The sequence below is a fragment of the Pectinophora gossypiella genome, chromosome Z (genome assembly GCF_024362695.1).
Source record: "Pectinophora gossypiella chromosome Z, ilPecGoss1.1, whole genome shotgun sequence".
NCBI classification, from domain to species: Eukaryota; Metazoa; Arthropoda; class Insecta; order Lepidoptera; family Gelechiidae; genus Pectinophora; species Pectinophora gossypiella.
Window position 1 is genome coordinate 7,420,177 of NC_065433.1, and position 19,535 is coordinate 7,439,711.

The following is a 19,535-nucleotide window of genomic DNA, read 5'->3' on the forward strand; positions in this document are numbered from 1 at the left end:
AATTGATAGAATTTCGTTAAATTATTAAATAATCTAACAACAAAAACAATTTCTGTCTGTTTACCTTCCTTCTCATACATTTGACAGGCAGTTAAATTTTGTCCGAAAAAAAGTTATCATTTCAGAGGACAGTAAGTTTTGGTAGAATAACTCCGTCAACATTGCGTCTATGACACCTCCTTATCTGCCAACACCTCGCATTGGTTCGGCTCGACCGCTAGACGTGAACATACCCGTCACAGCGTGTAACGGTTTCCCGCCAAAAAAAGAAATTTATCATTTCGGTGATAGGGGGACAAAAAAAAATCAGTAAAAAATCATTTCGGTAGCCATTATAACTCGTGTTAGATTAGTTCAATTTATTTCATATTGATATGTTAAATCGGCTACAAGTACTGTTTTGTTTGAGAAGTGTCGATTTTTCGATAGTTATTTAAATTCACAGTTTATACAAAAATAACCTGTTTTTTTATCATCTCGGTGTTATCATTCCGGTGGATTCGGTGGACTGAAATGCCAATAACAGTCCATGGGAATGATAAGTAACACTGAAATGATAAAACCGTTAAGTTTTAGAGATCCGTGTGTTAAATTTTAGTTTCGAATTAGGTATTGTTTTAAGGGCCTTTTTAACAGTTCTGTGGAGCTATTTTATTTTTCCTCGAGATGATCTCATGGTTTTCCAAAACCATTTTGGGTGATTGGAAAACGTCATATAACCTTCTATCAAACTCCTCTTTCTGCTTTTCTCGGTAACCTTGAATACCCAGACTTATCCATTCTTTAGATCCTGGTAGACACTGGCCTGGATAAAACAGTTTACACCAGTGTCTACCGATCGCACAGCGGTAACTCTGAGACAAGCAGGTTATTCACCTACCTCAGTAGGACAGTGGAGTTGGCACGGCGGAGGTATCTCTCAGCGCAGCTTGTTCTTCTCCGGGACTCCAATGCCCACCAGCAAGAGTGGTTGTTCCCATTCCAGAAGACCAACCATGCTGTCAAAGAGGCGCAAGCTTTTGCCATGTGTGGCAAAATCTCTCACATCTGGTGAATTGCGTTACAAAGATACCTGACGTTGCTAACTATAGCGCCAACTGCTTGGACCTTTTGCTGATAACTGATCCGGACCAATATCAATCTCTATCAGTGACTTCCCCCTTGGGAACATCCGACCATTGTCTGGTGAGATATGTGTCTGTCTATTCCCCACCTGATTCTAGCCCCAGAGGATCGAGGCAAATATGGTGACACACGCTAGCAGATTGGGATGAGATGCGGCACTTCTTCGCATCCTATCCTTGGCGTGAGGTTTGCTTTTCTTCAGAAGACTCGACGAGCTGCGGAGATGCCATATTAGTTGTCAGGCAATGGAATACTCTATCCCATTTTCTGACACATATCATCTGACGATAAGGCTCGCTCATGGTACATCGCGGAGTATGCTAGTGCAGAAGCTCTAATATGCCTCCTAACATGCTGGCTCTGAAAAATTCCCTGAATACCGCTGCAAAGTCTTGCAAGAAGACAATGCGCAGGGCACGTTTCGACAATATTGGCCAAATTGATGCCAATCTGACTGAGCTGGTAGTAAAACCTTTTAGACGCTAGTCAAATCGGTCGAAGCAAACTTCTGCCGTATAAAAATGCTTCGCACTCTAGACGTGAATAAGGTGAGTAATCCTGATGATATCCCAGCAATAGTATTGCGGAACTGTGCACCTGAATAGTCTCCTACTGACACGCCTCTACCTGCTCTCTCTGGGTTCAGGATAATTCTCGAAACCATGGAACCTTGCCAATGTGCAGTGTATGCCCAAAAAAGACACTCGTACCAACCCTGCTAACTACCGCCCCATCTCGGTACAACCGCCGCTAATCCTGAACAACCGCCTCCTGGCGTACCTTGAAGCCAACAATTTACTCAGAGATAGGTCAACTGATGTTCTTCTTGTGTATGCTACACGCTTATGGAGTGAGGCAATCTAGAATCAAGGCGAGGATCTTGTTGTGTCCCTTGATATATTCAGGATCCCTTCTAGCCTATGTAATTGGATAGATAGGGATAGATTGATTCGGGTAGTAGTTGATGGGTGCTTGTCTGATCTACATGCTATTAATGCCGGACTCCCTCAGGGATCTGTTCTCTCCGCCACGTTTTTTCTATCAATGATCTGCTGATTATGCCCGGTATCTTTAGGCATGCAGACGATAGCACAGTGACGGAGAGATACATGTCCAATGCACGCGTAAGCACCAGAGATGATAGTGCCCTCGGAGAGGATCTTGTGAATCGTGTGAAACTGCCCCTTAAGTCCATCTCAGACTGGGGTGACAACAAGTAGGTTCGACTCAACGCTTCCATGACCCAGGCGTATCTGTTCACCGCAAAACGGAGTCCTTTTCTCCTGACTGGGACTTTCCGGAGTGAATTACCAACCATCTCGAGCTCTTGGGTATGGATATAACTTCCAACTCGTTATAATCTAGGAGACTTCAAGACTAGGGTGAATAGGCATTTGCTAGGTAAGTGTGATCCACCCTAGACCACATCGTCATTTAACATCAGGTGAGATTGTGGTCCTACGTGAACCTATATTATTAAAAAAAATGTAGGTAAGTAATAAAGAAGCAATGACAATAGCCACAAAAAAGACATATTGACAATAAGCATCATCCCCCTAGCATTATCCCGATTTTTCATAAGGTCCGCTTACCTAACTTGAAGATTTGACAGGTCCAGTTACAGAAGCGACTGCCTGTCTCACCTTCCAACCCACGAAGGGGAAACCAGCCCAATACACATTAGGTCACATACCTCCGAAAATGGAATTTTCGGGAATGTGGGTTTCCTCACGATGTTTTTCTTCACCGCTGAGCATGTGACAATCATTTCTGATCTAAACATGAATTTGAAAATAAATTCGACAATCACTGGTTTAGGCCTGTGCTGGATTCGAACCTGCGACCTCAAAGTGAGAGGCAAGCGTTCTACCAACTAGGCTACCACGGCTCCACATATTGACAACAACTAAATGCATTTTTTATTGCTCGATGAAAGAAACGAACAACAATCTATTACTATTAGTAAATAGTATTAAACTATTTTTTTATTTAGCAAGTATTGAACTATTTATCTAAGAATGTATAAATCGATCTCCACCAACCCGCAGTGGAGCAGCGTGATGGAGTATGCTCCCCCCGGTTAATTGAGAGTAGGCCTGTGCTCAGCAGTGGGACATATATAGGATATTTATCTATAAATCGAACTTCACTTTGTACGGAACCCTAGCTAAGCAGCACAATTTTTCTTGACTGTATCATTTCCGTGGGTTAATTTCATTTCAGTGGACTCATTATCATTTCAGTGTACATTTATATCATTTCGGTGTACATTTATATCATTTCAGTGGGTACTTATCATTTCAGTGGACTCATAAAAATTCAATTTTAAATATCTCAGTAAGTTTCGATCGTATTTGATGCCCACTCACGCACATAATTCAAAATAGGTTAAAGTTTTATTTGTCGTCAAATATGTGAAGAAAAGTATTAAAATAAAAAATCTCACCGAAATGATAAAAAAATGAGACTTGTTGAAATTCACCCTCCTATCTCATTAGGACACCATGGAGGCGCAACCAAAGTCGCGCCACCAACAAAATAGGTACTATATGGACTCGTATAAACCGTATCTCTGGTGTCTTGTTGGTTGCTCAACCAACACACACACACCTGTTGTAACAGGTGTCAACACCATACATTATGTGGCGCCACAATGGTGTCCTAGTGAGATATGACACCCTAAAGATCACAGCTAAAGATATACCTAACTTGCTACTCCCATCTTATTTTTTTATGGCTGCGGCAAAGCCAGAGACATAAACTTAAACTTCATTGACGTCACCATAACATTTTAAGCTCCGAAAGGGAAATCAAGTTTGCTTCAAATTGTTTGTCAAGGTCAAAAAATCAAGTCCTTACGGTAGAATTTATTAAACGAAAAAAAAATGCCTTTGTACCTGCGTATATTTACTTAGCTAAGAATACGAAATCCAAATTAAAATTATATTTTAAGCAACTTCACCATTATTATGCAGTTTAGTATTCCTGAAGAAACATCTTTAGATACACTCAACGTAAATGCCAAGGCTGGCCTGATCGCTGGCAGTTAGGTTCTGAATAACTCTGTTTATTTAACCGCCAAAAGCTTGACTTGGAATTGAATTAAATTGCAAATAAAATATAATTAATTAAACTTTTATTCGACAATTTATAAACACATTATTGCGAAACTAATTTGTTAAAGTTTACATCTATTAGCTAACTAGTGAGATTCGATATCGCCAGAGCGAGTAGTCGTTGCTTAATAAGTGCGAGGGGAGTCCATTCTCACCTCTTGACCTGCACGAAAGTGGCTGACATCATCTGACACACCCGTTTATCACTTAGACACAATGCCTACCTAATAGCTAGTTAGGTTTCCCTATTGCGTAGATTCGGTTACATTACACACTTCTGTCATACAAGTCATCATCCGAACCGAATCTACGCGCCTGTTAAAAACCTTTCGACAATCTGCTTAATCACTTTTGAAGTGAAACTTCAAAACGCATACCGGATGTACTATCCGATCCCACCGATTACGGATATAATAATAGACATGTTTATAACCTAGTTTCTAGTTACCGTTAAGAGTTTCCAAAAAAGACATTAACAGTCCGTTCACGATTATGGACGTCACAGCAGGATTTACTCTATTTCGGAGGTGACAATTGACTATGGTGGGTATGTGGAGGATGTTGGGCACGGTGTTAGCGGTGGCGCGAGCGCCTCTGTGAATATAAATCAGGTTGGTGGTGCCGGGGCGGCGCGGGCTCGGCGGCGGCGGGTACCGCGGCGCGCGCGCTGCCAGCGACAGATCAACCGTGGCCTCCGTCCGTTGTGGACCTGCACACAGCCGCTGCGCGGAGAAAGGACCAACCAGTGCCTCTTGCGACATCCGCGGCTCAACACAACATCGCCATGAGGATCCTACCCCTGTGAGTAACCCTCCTTATGTTATTTCATGCACTTGCTTGTTTTTTGTTTTGAATATTCAGCTGACTCCTTTCATATCCTGGATGTTCAAAATCTGTGCACACCATTGTTTAGGGGTTGGTTGCTGTGCGATTGCAATTGCGATATCCATTTAGGTACCTAAGTGTTGTAACTTTAGCATTATATCAATCTCGAGCTTTATAAAAAAGCTTTTCTTTAACCTTATTTAGCTTAAAAAGTGTGTTAGGCTAAAGTCTGAAATTCCACAAAACAAACATGAAAATGACATTTGAAAAGAAGCACATAAATCCATATACCTACCTAACTTGAGTTTTCGCACGGCGATAAGGCTCAAGTATCAAAATGATAGGAATTCGTTATGCGTAACTTTACAATTTACTGAGTTGTTTATGTAAATTAATATTAGGAAACCGATCATTGACATAACTTACGTGGTTTTCATGGTTTCAATCCTGCAAATTGTAGTTAACACCACAGTAATAATGGATAGATAATATAAAATCGATCTCTCCTCTCGCCAAGTAGTATCTAAATTGTTGAGTAACATTCAGAAACTTGTTAGCAAGTTTATTTAACAATTACGAAATAACGAAATTATATGAATGTTCACAATACAATGCTAGTGAGAAGTGTGCAAAAAGTTGCCTTTCTAAATTGTTTCTGAAATGTATAGGTACTAAGTTGATTAGGATCAGTGGGAGTAGGGGTGGAGGCAGGATACGGGCGTAGGCGCGCGGCTGCGTGCCCCGGCGCAGACTGCGTCGTCAAGCTTGTTAGGTTACGCGCACCCGCAGCCGCAGCCGTTGTAGCCAGCCGCGACGCGCCGTACACCGCGCACTCGGTGCAAAACTAGAAAAATGTTGCCGATTCCATCGTTTCATAATTCGTGACTTATTAACCTCATTATGCTGGTGGACTGACCCGGTGTAACAAACCAATTAATTTTCAAATTAATTGAGCGAAACCAAAAAACCGGTTATTTGAATGTGCGGTCCCACATTGAAAGTTAGGCTCGCGACCTACGATTAGGCAACTTAATGTTATGTAGGATGAATGAGCGCGCCTGCGCTGTCCGCTCCCAATCCTCGTCATACCTTACCTCGTCTTATGTAAACCTGATACATTTTATACTTAATTTATAGCATAGAATATTCCATGTTTATTTGCTATTTCAATATTAACTGTGGGTATTAAATAGTAAGCAATAATCGCAAGTTCAAAAACCTACGGATTGTAAAAAGTTCTCACGCTTCCTTAGCCACCAATCCATACATGTCGTAAAAGGGATTTATGGGTAGCAATATGTTATACTAAATTATGGCATTGTATGTTGTTTTTTGTACACCTGATACTTACTAGGTATTGGCGATGACGTAACGTCATCTTGAAAGGCACGCAGAACATAGATATTACAGTTGATTACTTGAAACGCAACGTTCACAGTTGATCGACTGACGACCTTTGAATAAACGATTTTCCCTTATAAAGTAATCGCTGAGATCGTTATCTGACCGGAAGATAGTCGACCGAAAAATATTTTTAAAGAAAACTTACACAAGGTTCTTGCCGGTGTTTATCTGGATTTTGCAACTAGCTGCTAACCACCGATAATTAATGCAGGCACTTCCACTAGTTGGCCTCAATTAATATAGATTTAATGTTAAATTCTGTTACATTTTCCAACAATTTTATGTCTTGTCGGGTTTTGCGATGGATAATAATTTAAATACCATATCGACGACGCTCGCTGGTTATGCGTGTAGGCATTTTGTAATCTGACCGATCTAGTTAACATTGTTTACTTGATCGAGCAGATCGTATAATACAATACCATACAACATACTTTATTGCACAAAAGGAACATACACAAAACTACATAAAAGATGGATATTCCCAAAAAAAATTAAAACAAAAGTATTTTTTTTTCTACCGCGTTTATACGTATTGTAGGGCAACCACTTTTGCTTCATCACGATAGTACGTTATTTCATTCTGGCGTTACGTAGCTGAAAATAAATGTTAATGAACAAAGAACCCGAAAATATAATTATCTAATTGGCACCTTAGAGCCGGGTCGTCAGAGTTGACGGTGCATGCGATGCATAATATGCACCGGTAAGCTCGGCGCAGCGTGACTAGATGAAGATGCGCTCAAATACCTCCCACTTACTCAACGCTGCCATTACAATGAACAAACATACATTTGGTAACAAACACAATTGCACAACTAGACGATTGACATTTGCCTATGAGAAGGAGGGACGCATTCAGCCTTTCATAGTTTCTTTCCACCTTGCATCATGATTTAGAATTGGGGGTCGTGTCACTTTGCGTCAGCGTTATTGCTCACATTTTTTACTAATTTCAGACTAGGTGACTTAATTCTCGCCACTTGCTCAATCTGTGAATTTAGATAAAATCGTGGGAAGCTTCATTCGACCAAAAGCTTCTCATGGGAGTCACGGCGCGTCTGTAAGACACTCGCGTTTCATAAATAGCCTGTTTCAATAGACGAAAGTGAGAACTAGAAACAATGAATATTTAGCAACACATTTGTATGTTGGGACACATAACAAAGTAACCGATTGGAAACGGACTCCCCGAGAAGTGCGTAACTCCGTCATGGTCCGCGGTGTGCGCGCGCGCAGCGGCGGTGGCGGCGGCGGCGCGGGGTCGCGCCACTACCGCATTGCAGAGCACGAGGCCGCTCCACTCAATACATACCATTTCAACTTTTTGCCCGCCTGACCTTGACGTATTTTGAGGTTACAATTAAACATTCAGATCGGTAACCTACGCGCCAGCGACATAGTAAATAACGCTATTATAGAAAGCCGGAACTTTTTCTACCGTGACTTGAAACGCCAATGCCGTATGACTTGTACTAGATGTCCCATTTGCTGCGCTTCGGAATAAATGTATGTACCGAATACGAATGAGGAAAGCGCATCAATAAATGTGTTGGGTAATTGAACTCTGCAACCTTTAAGTTTCGCAAATGCATTGTAGAGATAGAGGTATAATGCTTTATATCTGTATCTCTGCTGCTAGGCCACTATTACTTTCGAAAATAATAGTAGGTAACATCGCAGTCGTGACGGTGCATATATAGCTTTAGACCGTCGATGTTTCGTACGCGTTCATCTTGAATTACATAAAATAGTGAAAGTGTTAAGGGAAGCTGTTAGTTATCCGATAGTCGGAAGCGGATGCGGAATCGTGTGTCCACCTGACCCGGCCGTGCGGGGACTAGTTATTCAACAATCTACACGCGACATGTCGACCTTCCTCGGCGGGTGGTCCGCGCCTGCTGCCAGGCCGGGCGGCTGCGCCGGCGCCGCCCGCCCGCCCTCGCGCCTCCTTGCGGTAATCGACATTCACCCAACCTCGATATGCCATGTATTTGACATTTAACGAAAGCGAACTATGTGACCTACATTTTACATTGAGTGATGACTACGATCGCCCCTTGAACTTAAACTGTTAAAGATATAGCATAAACGTTTGGTCTCACATCACGTTTCGTAACGTTATACATAACTGTATAATGCGCGAGTAGGTACCATGATTGATGCTGGATGTGACATAACATATAACCACATGCCGCGTTGCTATTAGTTATAAATTTTCATATTTTTATTTTTCATACGATACGTAGGTAAGTAGATTTAGCAAGCGCTGGTGGTGGGAAGCAGGTAAACGGCGTAAGTCATGCTAACTATATTGCCACATATTCATATTAGCTAAGTGCATTCCTTGTAATCTACCATGATGGACTAATGTTATGGGCGATAGGCTGATCCCTTATCACCATAAGGTTCATCATATCTAGCTTACGACATCGTATCAACAGTGGCTGCAAGTTGTCTTTGATTACTTGTGGCTCTGCCCACCCCATTAGGGATTACGGGCGTGAGTTTATGTATGTATGTATTCCTTGTAATACTAGAGAATGGATATGCTGTAGCTAATATTAGCTACAATAATAGTGGCTTGTTATCTATTAAATTGATAAAAGTTGGAGAGGTGCAGTCGACTCTTTCATTGTCTAGCGTATTCAACTTTGCATTGAAATTCTCGTGTTACGTCGTGACTTGCCTGCCTTAAAAGTTCAAAAGTCGCGCGACAAGGACAGCTATTATCTTGATAGCATTACGGATTTGTAATCTGTGGATTGGTATTGGTATACTTAATGACAAGGTAAACCCGATGTGCCGGCCGTTCACTGCACTCACACCTAATAATTTATGTAGTTAACAACCTAACAGATCATTTGAATATAAATTTGAAATTGCATTCGTAACGTGTTTTCCGAGTTTAAACCGCGGCTGGTGGTGCTGTCCCCATTGCCAGTCCTGGGGGGTTAAAAACGCCACATCAAAGCAATTCATCTACGAAAACCGATATTGGTATTTGACATTTGTTTGCATTGCGCACTTACTTTTATATGCGCAAATGTCAAATTGCAATATTGCGTATTTAGATGAATTGTTTCGATGTGGCCTTTTTAACCCCTCTGCTGAGGCTGAACGTTACATTTTTACGTAAGAACGTTTGTTGCGCATGCTCCATGTCTTTCCGAGAATTTCTTAGCAACATTTGATTTATGTTGCAAAGAGCGATGAACCGTACTTTTCCTGTTCTCACGGCGACAGCTTCAATCGAGCTCTTGTTGAAGTTGTTCAAAGTTTTGTGTGGGATTTTTATTTAGGTACAGTCATGAGCAATATCATGTATCCACTTTAGAACCCTGTCGCACTATCATATTTGACTTAATTTAATTATTTACGGTTTAATTTGTCAAAAAAGTTATTGTGACATGGTTTCAAAGTGTATACATAAACAGCCTATATACGTCCCACTGCTGGGCACATGCGTCCCCTTCATCAACCGGAGAGGGTATGGAGCATACTCCACCACGCTGCTCCAATACGGGTTGGTGGAGGTGTTTTTACGGCTAATAGCCGGGACCAACGCCTTAACGTGCCCTCCGAAGCACGGAATCATCTCACTTTTTCGGACAATCAGGTGATTCAAGCCTGAAAAGTCATTACAAAACAAAGGATAGTGTTACAAAATGATTTTGACAATGTCCCCTTCGGGAATCGAACTCGGACTCCAGATCGTGAGCCTAACGCTCTAACGACTACACCACGGAGCTGTTTCAAAGTGTATACATATTAGTATTCGTGACCGTACCAGGCTAACGATACTGACTCACCCTAAATCCTGATGTACGATACCCTGCAAAGCGCGTAGTTACCTTTTTCTTTCTGTTCTCAAATAACAATGTTTGTCGGGATATCTGCTGCATAATATAAGTGTGTATAGTTCACATTTCATTATTACTTCTGTATTTATTTTATCATCTATTCTATGCAAGCTTCAGGCTGATAGATTTCCTCAACGTCTGATGTCGGTTCGTGTATTCCAGGATTGTGTTAGTGGCGTGCGTAGCGTGCGAGGCAGCGGCGCGAGCGCAAGACGACGGGGAAGCGCGGCCGGCGCCGTCGCGGGGGCTGCTCAAGCGCGGGCTGTTGGCTAAGGGCAAACAGACGACCACCACCACCACGCCTGCGCCACAGGTATGTTCGCATAACACAAATAGCCTATATTATGTGTCCCAATGCTTTGGACAGGGCTCATAGGATCTTCTTTGTAACGCGAAACTACGCGTTCGACCACAACCTCGAGGTGATGGTAAGTGACGTAGTAAAAGAGACATTTTCTTTGGTGGAACATGCTGAAGTCTTCGGCACACCAAAAGCAGGTCAATACAGCGCGGGGGCAGTTTCAACCTAAATAAAATATTACGTATACATCAACGGTTTCAACAGTTCAGTTGTCATATTTAATTCCTGTGCAATATTCTCCACGAGCGTTGTGTTTCTGTAATATTTGTCTTCAAAATCATATAAAAATACATTTACACACTACATCGATGATTTTATCGTGTAAATCCATGATTCACGCTGATCTGCGGTGCTTTTGTCTGATGAACTATAGTTACTTGTACTACAACTAGGTAAGTGTGTTCATTCTTGCCTATGTGAGTATACGCCGGCCATATTCACTTGAGATACACATCTTCACGTACAACATTTGTCAATCTTTATCTCGTTGTTTTTACGACTTATGTACACAGGCATCGCCCGGAATGGAGAGCTTTGGTTCACACCAAAGTTTATGAATTTGAACATCGACGGCGCTTAGAGCTTGACGCCAAGCGCGATGAATTGAAAGCCCAACCGCCTGCGGCGATCAATTATGCATATTTAAATGGTGTACTCACATGCCCACTATGTGCGAGGATCTTTTCCAATAAGATTGGCTATATAAGCCACATGCGAGCACATGAACGTCGGAGTTGAAGCAGTCGCCGTAGCCGAAATCGGCTGGATCATCACACACACAGGCATAAATAAAGGCTTGTGCAAATTAATTCTTTAAGCCACTTCAACATGCGTACGTACTTTCACGTATGCTTTTTAAATCTGAATTTTCGTGTGTTCTTATTATTCATTAATAGATGCACGCTAAGTTGTAAAAAGACCAAATTAAAATTTTTGAACTCCGCTTTAAAAAAAACCGTGGCACAGGCTGGCATTGACCATATGACCATCCGAGGGTCAGGGCGCGCATTCTCCGCGAAGCTGCGCGTGAGCATGTTGCAACCGTGTTGCGGGTGCATCTGGTTCAAGGCAAGTAGGTCGGCCCGTCTCCCTTGCCGGTCTGCCTTTCTTCGGGAAATACCTAAAGTATTTACCACTCTACTTCGTTAAGAGGATGTAGGTATGGCTCTTCGGTTGCAGGCCTTGTTGGTAACTTAAATAAGGTTATTGTTAATTTTATTGCTCGTCGCCTAGGCATAGTTAAAAGCATGTAAACAAGACACAACTGTTGATATTATTTTTCGCGAGTCTTTCAGGTTGTGTTCGGAAGGTTTTGTTAATGATGAAATGAAGCACGAAATTAAGTCTTGTGGGTCTCTTTGAACAACATTTTAATCTAACTTGATAACTTTCTTGACACCATTTCATCATCAAACTTTGTTTATGACATCAATCTTAGAACCTTGTATCAAAGATGAACTAAGTACCCACATATCACGGAGCTTTCTGTTAGACTATTCCTTATTAATTATTCTATAAGTATTTTTGCTTTTTCTATGATTTAAGGAACCTTTAAGCAAGTCATGTATCGGTTGTCAGTTTCTTCGCTTTTCTTTGTCACCGTGCCGTGACTTAAAGCAATGTCCTTTCAGGAGGAGGCAGAATACGAAGACGAGGCCGAGTACGCGGACGGGGAGGCGCAGGAGGCATCGACGGAGGCTCCGCCCTCGTCCACAGAGGGCAAGAAGCTGGTCTCTGGTGGCGTGCGGCCCTTCCGCAGCAACACTGACCTGCTGGAGGCGCTCAAGAGGAGGCGGGCTCAGGCCGCTGAAGGTAACGAATAAATAAAGAAAGAAAGAAAGATTTATTATGTTAGAACGCCAAAGAAGCAGTGCATTGTTGCTTGATGCACAGAATCGGTCCCAGGGGCCTTCTAATTTAGTGTTTCGCAAATTATTATTTGTGTGCTTTCGCAAAGCTTCACCGTTTTCATACTAACTCCCGCTTCCCATTACGCATCACTCGCGTTACCGGCTGTGTGTAACCTTAAATCACTCAATAGAATAGTTGCGCTAATTCACGAATGTTTCTACGCGTGGACTTCTGTCCCTGGGTTTTCATCTACTTATCTCTAAGTATGCCTATTTTTATTCAAATCGCTCTAAAAGTAACAAGAAACACAGTTACTTTTTGATAGTATCGACGTCGAAAATTACGTAAAAATATTCCTAGTTTTTACTATCATACGAGACGGTGACATTTCAACACACGGCCCCATTAAATAGTTGTAGTCCACATCAAACAGGTTTCCTTATTTATGACGTTCGTCCTGCCTGCTTATAACAAACACGATTAATTATGCACAATAAAATATAATTATTCAACGAATCAATTCAACTAAGTACCGTATCCGGAAGCTTTTACGATATTGAACTGTCAAAGTAATCCGGAACAAGTCAATTGATTATGAAATTTCCTCGCAGTAACCTTCTTGTGTTGAACAAGAAATTTCTTAACTGCATTAGCCTTGAAATAGTATGTAAATCAGTCTAATGTAGGTACTGATTACAATAATAATAGCAGTATGTAGGTATGTCTTCTCACTGTAACTGAAATTAAATTACTACATTATGATAATGCCCCTGATTCCCGTAGACACCTCCTAATTTTAAGTTATACCCGTCATTTTCTTATCCGCCGAAATGGAAAAGGACAGATGATTGGTAACAGTTAATTTTAAAATGAATGAATAACCCGGGCGAACAAAAGAAGCATTTTGCTAATATGCAACCCGTTTGACGTGTGCTGTCCACTTAATTCTGTCGGGTTATTGGCCAATATAACATTTTGGGAGGGTTTTTAAATTTCATGCCTGTCGATTACCCGTCCTTGAGTTTATATGGGTATTTATGAAGTTACATGACCATGTCAAAGATGATCAGATACTTATCCAGAAATGGAAAGAACAGCGGCAACTAATCGCAATTGTTCCAATAGCTGCAATCTAAAACTATAAATATCTACTACAGAAACTTGAATGGAATGATTTGGTGGAGTCCCTCCATGAAGCAAGTCTTGCTGAGCTAACGTGGTAGACAGTAGATATTCTGACTCTATACTTTACTATAGAACTTAAAATACCAAATTGTCGATGGCATTTACGAGGAATTAATATGGATTGATGTTTGCAGCAAAACACGGGCACTCGAGCGCCCCCGCTGCGCCGGCGCAAGACTCCCCAGTGGAAGCCGCTGCGCCCGCCGCCACCCCGGCCAAGTCCAGCTACAGTAAGTCACCAACCAATACACCTTCGTATACCAAGACTACTTATTTACTTACATATTATGGATTGTATCAAGTTTTCGATGCATATTGTTCATTGATTACTACGTACGTACCTACCTAAAGTTTGTATCCAAATTTGACTCTTATATACATATACAAATACCCATATAAAATAATTAGCCGAAATAAAATATGCGCTAGATGTAAATATAATCAGATGAAAAGAAATATTCTTAAAGTTTGTGTCAAATCGCTACGGTTTCTCAACGTCCGAAATCGGCCCTGACAAAACGCTCATAAAAATATTAATGGTGTGTTTTTATAAATAATTTCACTTTTGTAATATTATGTCGACACTGCGAGACAATCTTTAATATTTCTTGTATTTGGATGTCGTGTGACAGCGAAGTCAAAGTCGGGAGTGAAGCTCAAGCAGCTTCCACCGAATGGTGACATTCAGAACACGACCACTAAGCCTGGGAGACGAAGGAAAAGCGCAAATACACAAGAGACTACGAAGAAAACAGACACTATTGAAACAGTAATCGAACCTAGACGTGCACTTGTTAGAAATGGAAAACAAAGGCAAGCTGTGACAGTTAGCGGGGTGTCACAAACCACTATTAAACCCAGAGGTCGACGTATCGAGAGAATTGGTAAAATTATTGAAGACAACCGCTTAGCATATCGTACATTGTATCGCCGATGAACACCGCACGCGCCTTAGGAATTTGAACCCACAGAGCTTTGCAGAAAGCACAGTTAAAGACAACACGCGGAGTAATGATGATCTATGGCTGCTACAAGCCTGGTCCCAATACATATTTCACAAAGACCCTTCACTTTCAAATGCACACGACTTTGTAACGTCACTATAATACAATCTAGACCCACATAGAAGGTGATCATTTATAATGAAAGGATTATATTAATAAGTTAATTGCTTTTAGGTAAAAAGCGTTACAACAACGCCCCGAAAGAGAGCCAGAATGAAGAGGCGCCTGCGCCTGCCAAACCCAGCAGAGGACGATTTGGAAGACGTAAGTATATACTAAAATATTTCTGCATCAGATTTTTAAAACTCTTTATTCATTATCCGTCATAACCCAGTTGAATGAATAACTCTCACTGTGAGGTCGCAGTTTCGAATCCCAGCACCAGCCTAAAATAATGATTTTCGAAATTGTTTTCCAATTCATGAAACCCATATTCTCGAAAAATGCGATTCGGAGGTTGTGACCTAACCTGTACTGGGCTGGTTTCTCCTTCGCTTGTTGGACTTAGAAGGTCAGGCAGTCGCTTCTGTAAAAAAACTGGACGTGTCAAATCGCCAAGTTACATTAAGCGTACCTACCCCGTGGAAACGGGATAGCGCCAGGGTGATGATGATGATGCAGCAACGGAACATATAGGATTTGTTTCTACGTCCTATCTGTTATGGATTTAATTGGGTGCTTGACTGGGTCAAAGATAAATTATAAAATGCCAAACTAGAAATAAAAGCCAGTCTAAGATGATCAAAAATCAATGTCATTTTACTTTTAAACTTATTTTCGAATTTTATTTGTGAATTAAGTAACAAATGAGTACGACGTTTGACCGCTTTTATTGGTGACGTCACAGGACAGTATTTCCATACAAACTTCATAGAAAACTATCGTCTTCTTCTTATCGTGTGGGTTGTGAGGTGAATTACCAACCTCATCAACCCTGGTGTCAGGGTTACTATTGAGCCGCCAAAGGCCCCTGACATGACTCATGTAACGACTACTTAAACTATATTTTTTTTTTTTTTATAATTTTTATAGAAAACTATAATTTTGACGTTTCTTAAAAAGTATCTCATTTGACTAGGTTCTCAAGTAGCCTATTCCATACTCTATAAATTCACTTTTACTTCCTATCTATTCTAACTAATCAGCCTGCATCCATCCTCTGCTGGTTATGTGCCCTCTCTTTCACGCCTCTCTTCCCGCTCCTGTGCAAGTCTCATCCATTGCTATCCGGCTTACGTTCCATACCGAAACTGCCAACTGAACTGCAAACTGCGAAACTGCCGAAACTGCCCATCTCCACATTACTTCATATTATTGGGTCGTGTACTAGGTTCGGGATAAATTATGAAATTCTGATTACTAAATAAAGACAGATCTAGAATTAACGAAAATCATTTTCTTTTTCAATTTAACTTATTTAGTAATGTTAGTCGAGAAAAACGTAATAATAACTCCGACATTTTATCACGTTTTTCTATGACATCACACTGTGCTATTTCATACAAATTCCGTAGTAATTTTGTGATTTGACGTTTAGTAAAAAGTAACTGATTTGACTAGTTCGAAACTAGCCCATTGGGTATTTGACTGGGTCATATACACTTCTCATCAAAAAAATCGAAACACCTTGCAAGTTTACGTTTTGTCAGGATTATCAGAAAAATGTGTACATTTAGGAATAAATGTTAAATGTCGTTTAATAGTGAGTAATATGAGCTTATCAAATCTTAATGTTAATGTTCTAAAATGAATTTTTCATAGGTTTCGTATTTTGTTAAATGAGTCATTTTTATTCCGTATGGAGTATAAAGGAAATGGATAAAACAACACACGTAAATGAAAAAAAAAGCTAAAAAACGTTTATTTAATAACTTGTATTCCCTCCCCGAGCTCTAATTACTGCTTCCATACGGTTCTTCATCGATCGGATGAGAGTCACGATCACATGCTGTGGTATATTGTCCCATTCCTCTTGGATTGCATCTTGCAGCTGGCTAAGTGTTTCTGGGGCAGGATCTCTTGCTCGAATTCGTCTCTTTAATTCATCCCACAGATGTTCAATGGGATTCATGTCCGGGCTTCTTGCTGGCCATTCCATAATAGAGATATCGACTTCGTTAAGATAATCTCGTACGACGCCCGCGGTGTGAGCCCTAGCATTGTCGTGCATGAATATGAAGCCGTTGCCAATAAAATGTGCATAGGGCATCACATGAGGCTCGAGACACTCTTCGACGTACCGATGACAGTTTAGTGCAGGCAGACGTGGCCCAGACACGAAAGCAAGCTCTGTCTTACCGTCGGCGCTGATTCCTCCCCAAAGCGTCCACGAACCGCCACCATAGCTGACCTTTTCTTCAATGCAGCATTGTGCATAGCGTTCTTCGTCTCTTCTGTAGACCTTGTTCCTTCCGTCGTTACCATTCAGCATAATTTTACACTCATCAGAAAAGAGAACTTTGCTCCACTGTAGGTATGACCAATTTAGGTGCTCACGTGCAAAGTTAAGGCGCGCTCTTCGATGGTCTGCAGTTAATTTCGGCCCATTTGCTGGCTTATGCGGTACCAGTCCACGATCCTTCAACCTTCTTCTAATTGTAGAGTCACTTACAGCCACCCTTCGTACAACACGAAGCCGCTGCTGCAGTTGAGAAGCGTTAAGGCGTCGATTTCTTAAAGAAGTTGTTACAATAAATCGATCATCTCGCTCAGAAGTGACCCGATTCCTGCCAGATCCTGAACGGCGCGTGAACAAACCAGTCTCCCGATAACGTTTATAGACTCTATGAACAGATGACAGGCTTAGATGCAGTCTTGCAGCCACAACACGCTGACTAAGGCCAGAATCCAGCAATGCCACAACTTGGGCGGCTTCTGTGGGCGAAGTATCCATACGTTTTAGAAAAAAAACCTTTTTTCAGACGTCCCAAAGTCACAGTATTGAAATAAAAAACAAAAAGTTTAAGGATAGGCGCCAATTTTTAGTTTTTAAACGCTAAATGTACTCCAACCCTAAACACACATTTGTCTCAAAACAGTGATTCATTTCGTTTATAAGATAAACAAATGAAATTCTAATTTTGAATTTAGAATTTTCGCTTATTACTGTAATGGCCAAACTGCCAGCTATACATTTATGTATTTTTTTTCATCGTATGAATTCTTTTTTGTGTTAAATTCGGACAGAAACAATGAAAACGGAAGTTTATTTATAGCATTAGAGATACAATGGTGCTAATTCGTGTAAATACCATCTAATTTTATTTTAAGTTATATCTGTCATTTTCTTATCCGCCGAAAAGGAAAGGGACGGGTAATCGACAAGCATAAAATTTATGTAACACACGTCAATTTTAAGCACAAATCTAAACCAACCGTCTAAAAATTTTACATCCGCCAATAACCCGACACAGTTAGGTAGACAGCACGTCAAACGGATTGCATACCAGCGACGTACCTTTTGATTCGCCCTGATTATTATTCATTTACTCATTCTTCCTAAAATTAAGAGCTGTGAATCATCCGTCCCTTTCCTTTTCGACGGATATGAAAATGACGGATATAACTTAAAATAAAATTAGGCGGTGTCTGCAGGAATCGGGGCCAGTTTGTCAATTAAAATTACGAATAATTAAAACATTTCAAATTATTACACAAACACTGGTCAGTCTAAAATACCGCCCCCTCTCGTACCTGGTCCAAAGGTGCCCATTATACTGGCCGCGTTACCGCGCACTATTGCCAAGGAAACCTGTTGTACCAGGAACGAGCTGGTGGTGGTGGTGGCTAAAGATAAATTATAAAATGCTAACGTGGAAATAGAAACCAGTCTAAGATGATCAAAAATTAATCTTATTTTACTATTAGAATCGTTTTCGAATTTTATTTATGAATTAACTAACAACGAGTACGACTTTTGACCGCTTTTATTGATGACGTCACAGTACAGTATTTCCATAGAAACTCCAATGAAAACTTTCATTTTGACGTATTGTAAAAAGTATCTCATTTGACTAGGTTGTCAAGTAGCCTATTAAGATTTTCAGCAGTTATTTATAAATGGTTGCTCTATTCTTGTGTTAAAATAATACACCCATTCACACATAACTCTTTAGTACTTACTGTTATTAATGTGTTAGTATTTTAGATTCGGTTTTCATCATACAAGCCTGTTATAGGACTCCATTTTATGTTCTGCATTATGTAGGTACGACATTTTATGTGTTCCTGTAATTCTAAAACTCGTGAACTAATATGTTTTATTTGTTATGTAGCAGCATCCCGATCGGTGCAAGAGGAACCCGAGGAGCAGAACGAGTCTGCGCCCGCGCCGGCCCGGAGCGCCCGGACATTCGCCAGGCGAGGGGGCAACTAAGAGGACCCTAACCAAAAGGGACCCACCCCCACAACAACCCTTTACTTCTACTGCCTTACCGTAAAGAATATTTTTTCTAACCAAGGCTGACGGAATATTGTATTGTCTTTGGTAAGGCCATGTAGCTCACAAGTTAAAAGGTATACTTATAACTTGTCAGCCTAAAGCTACCTTCCCCGCCTTCTAGCAGCGTGCGAGTCACTGCCATATCCCGGTCTGAACAAAATCAAGTTCCGAATTTATATTTTTTGTACGTGTAAATTATACTTCTAAGTAATTTTTAAATAAATAATTTTAATTATTGTTCTTTGTGTCATTTTTATCCTTTTGTAATGTAACTTTTGAAAAGATTTCACTAACATAGTTGGCTCGGCCATTATAGACGGCGATACGGCTCACCACCTATCACGACGGTCTAACAGAAAG

At 40.9% G+C, this 19,535-nt stretch overlaps 1 protein-coding gene across 2 annotated transcripts; it reads left to right on the forward strand.

Annotated features, from left to right (window-relative positions):
- The first annotated feature begins 4,907 nt into the window (after positions 1–4,907).
- Positions 4,908–19,412, forward strand: LOC126380792 (skin secretory protein xP2). Of its 2 annotated transcripts, none has more exons than XM_050030395.1 (6): positions 4,908–5,042; positions 10,496–10,646; positions 12,326–12,506; positions 13,865–13,960; positions 14,909–14,998; positions 19,009–19,412. In XM_050030395.1, exons 1-6 carry the CDS (start codon positions 5,026–5,028, stop codon positions 19,107–19,109), a joined length of 636 nt encoding a protein of 211 aa, XP_049886352.1. In that variant the 5' UTR covers positions 4,908–5,025; the 3' UTR covers positions 19,110–19,412. The 2 variants fall into 2 exon arrangements, with proteins under 2 accessions (XP_049886352.1, XP_049886354.1); XM_050030397.1 differs by having other exon boundaries at positions 19,012–19,412.
- The last annotated feature ends 123 nt before the right edge of the window (positions 19,413–19,535 follow it).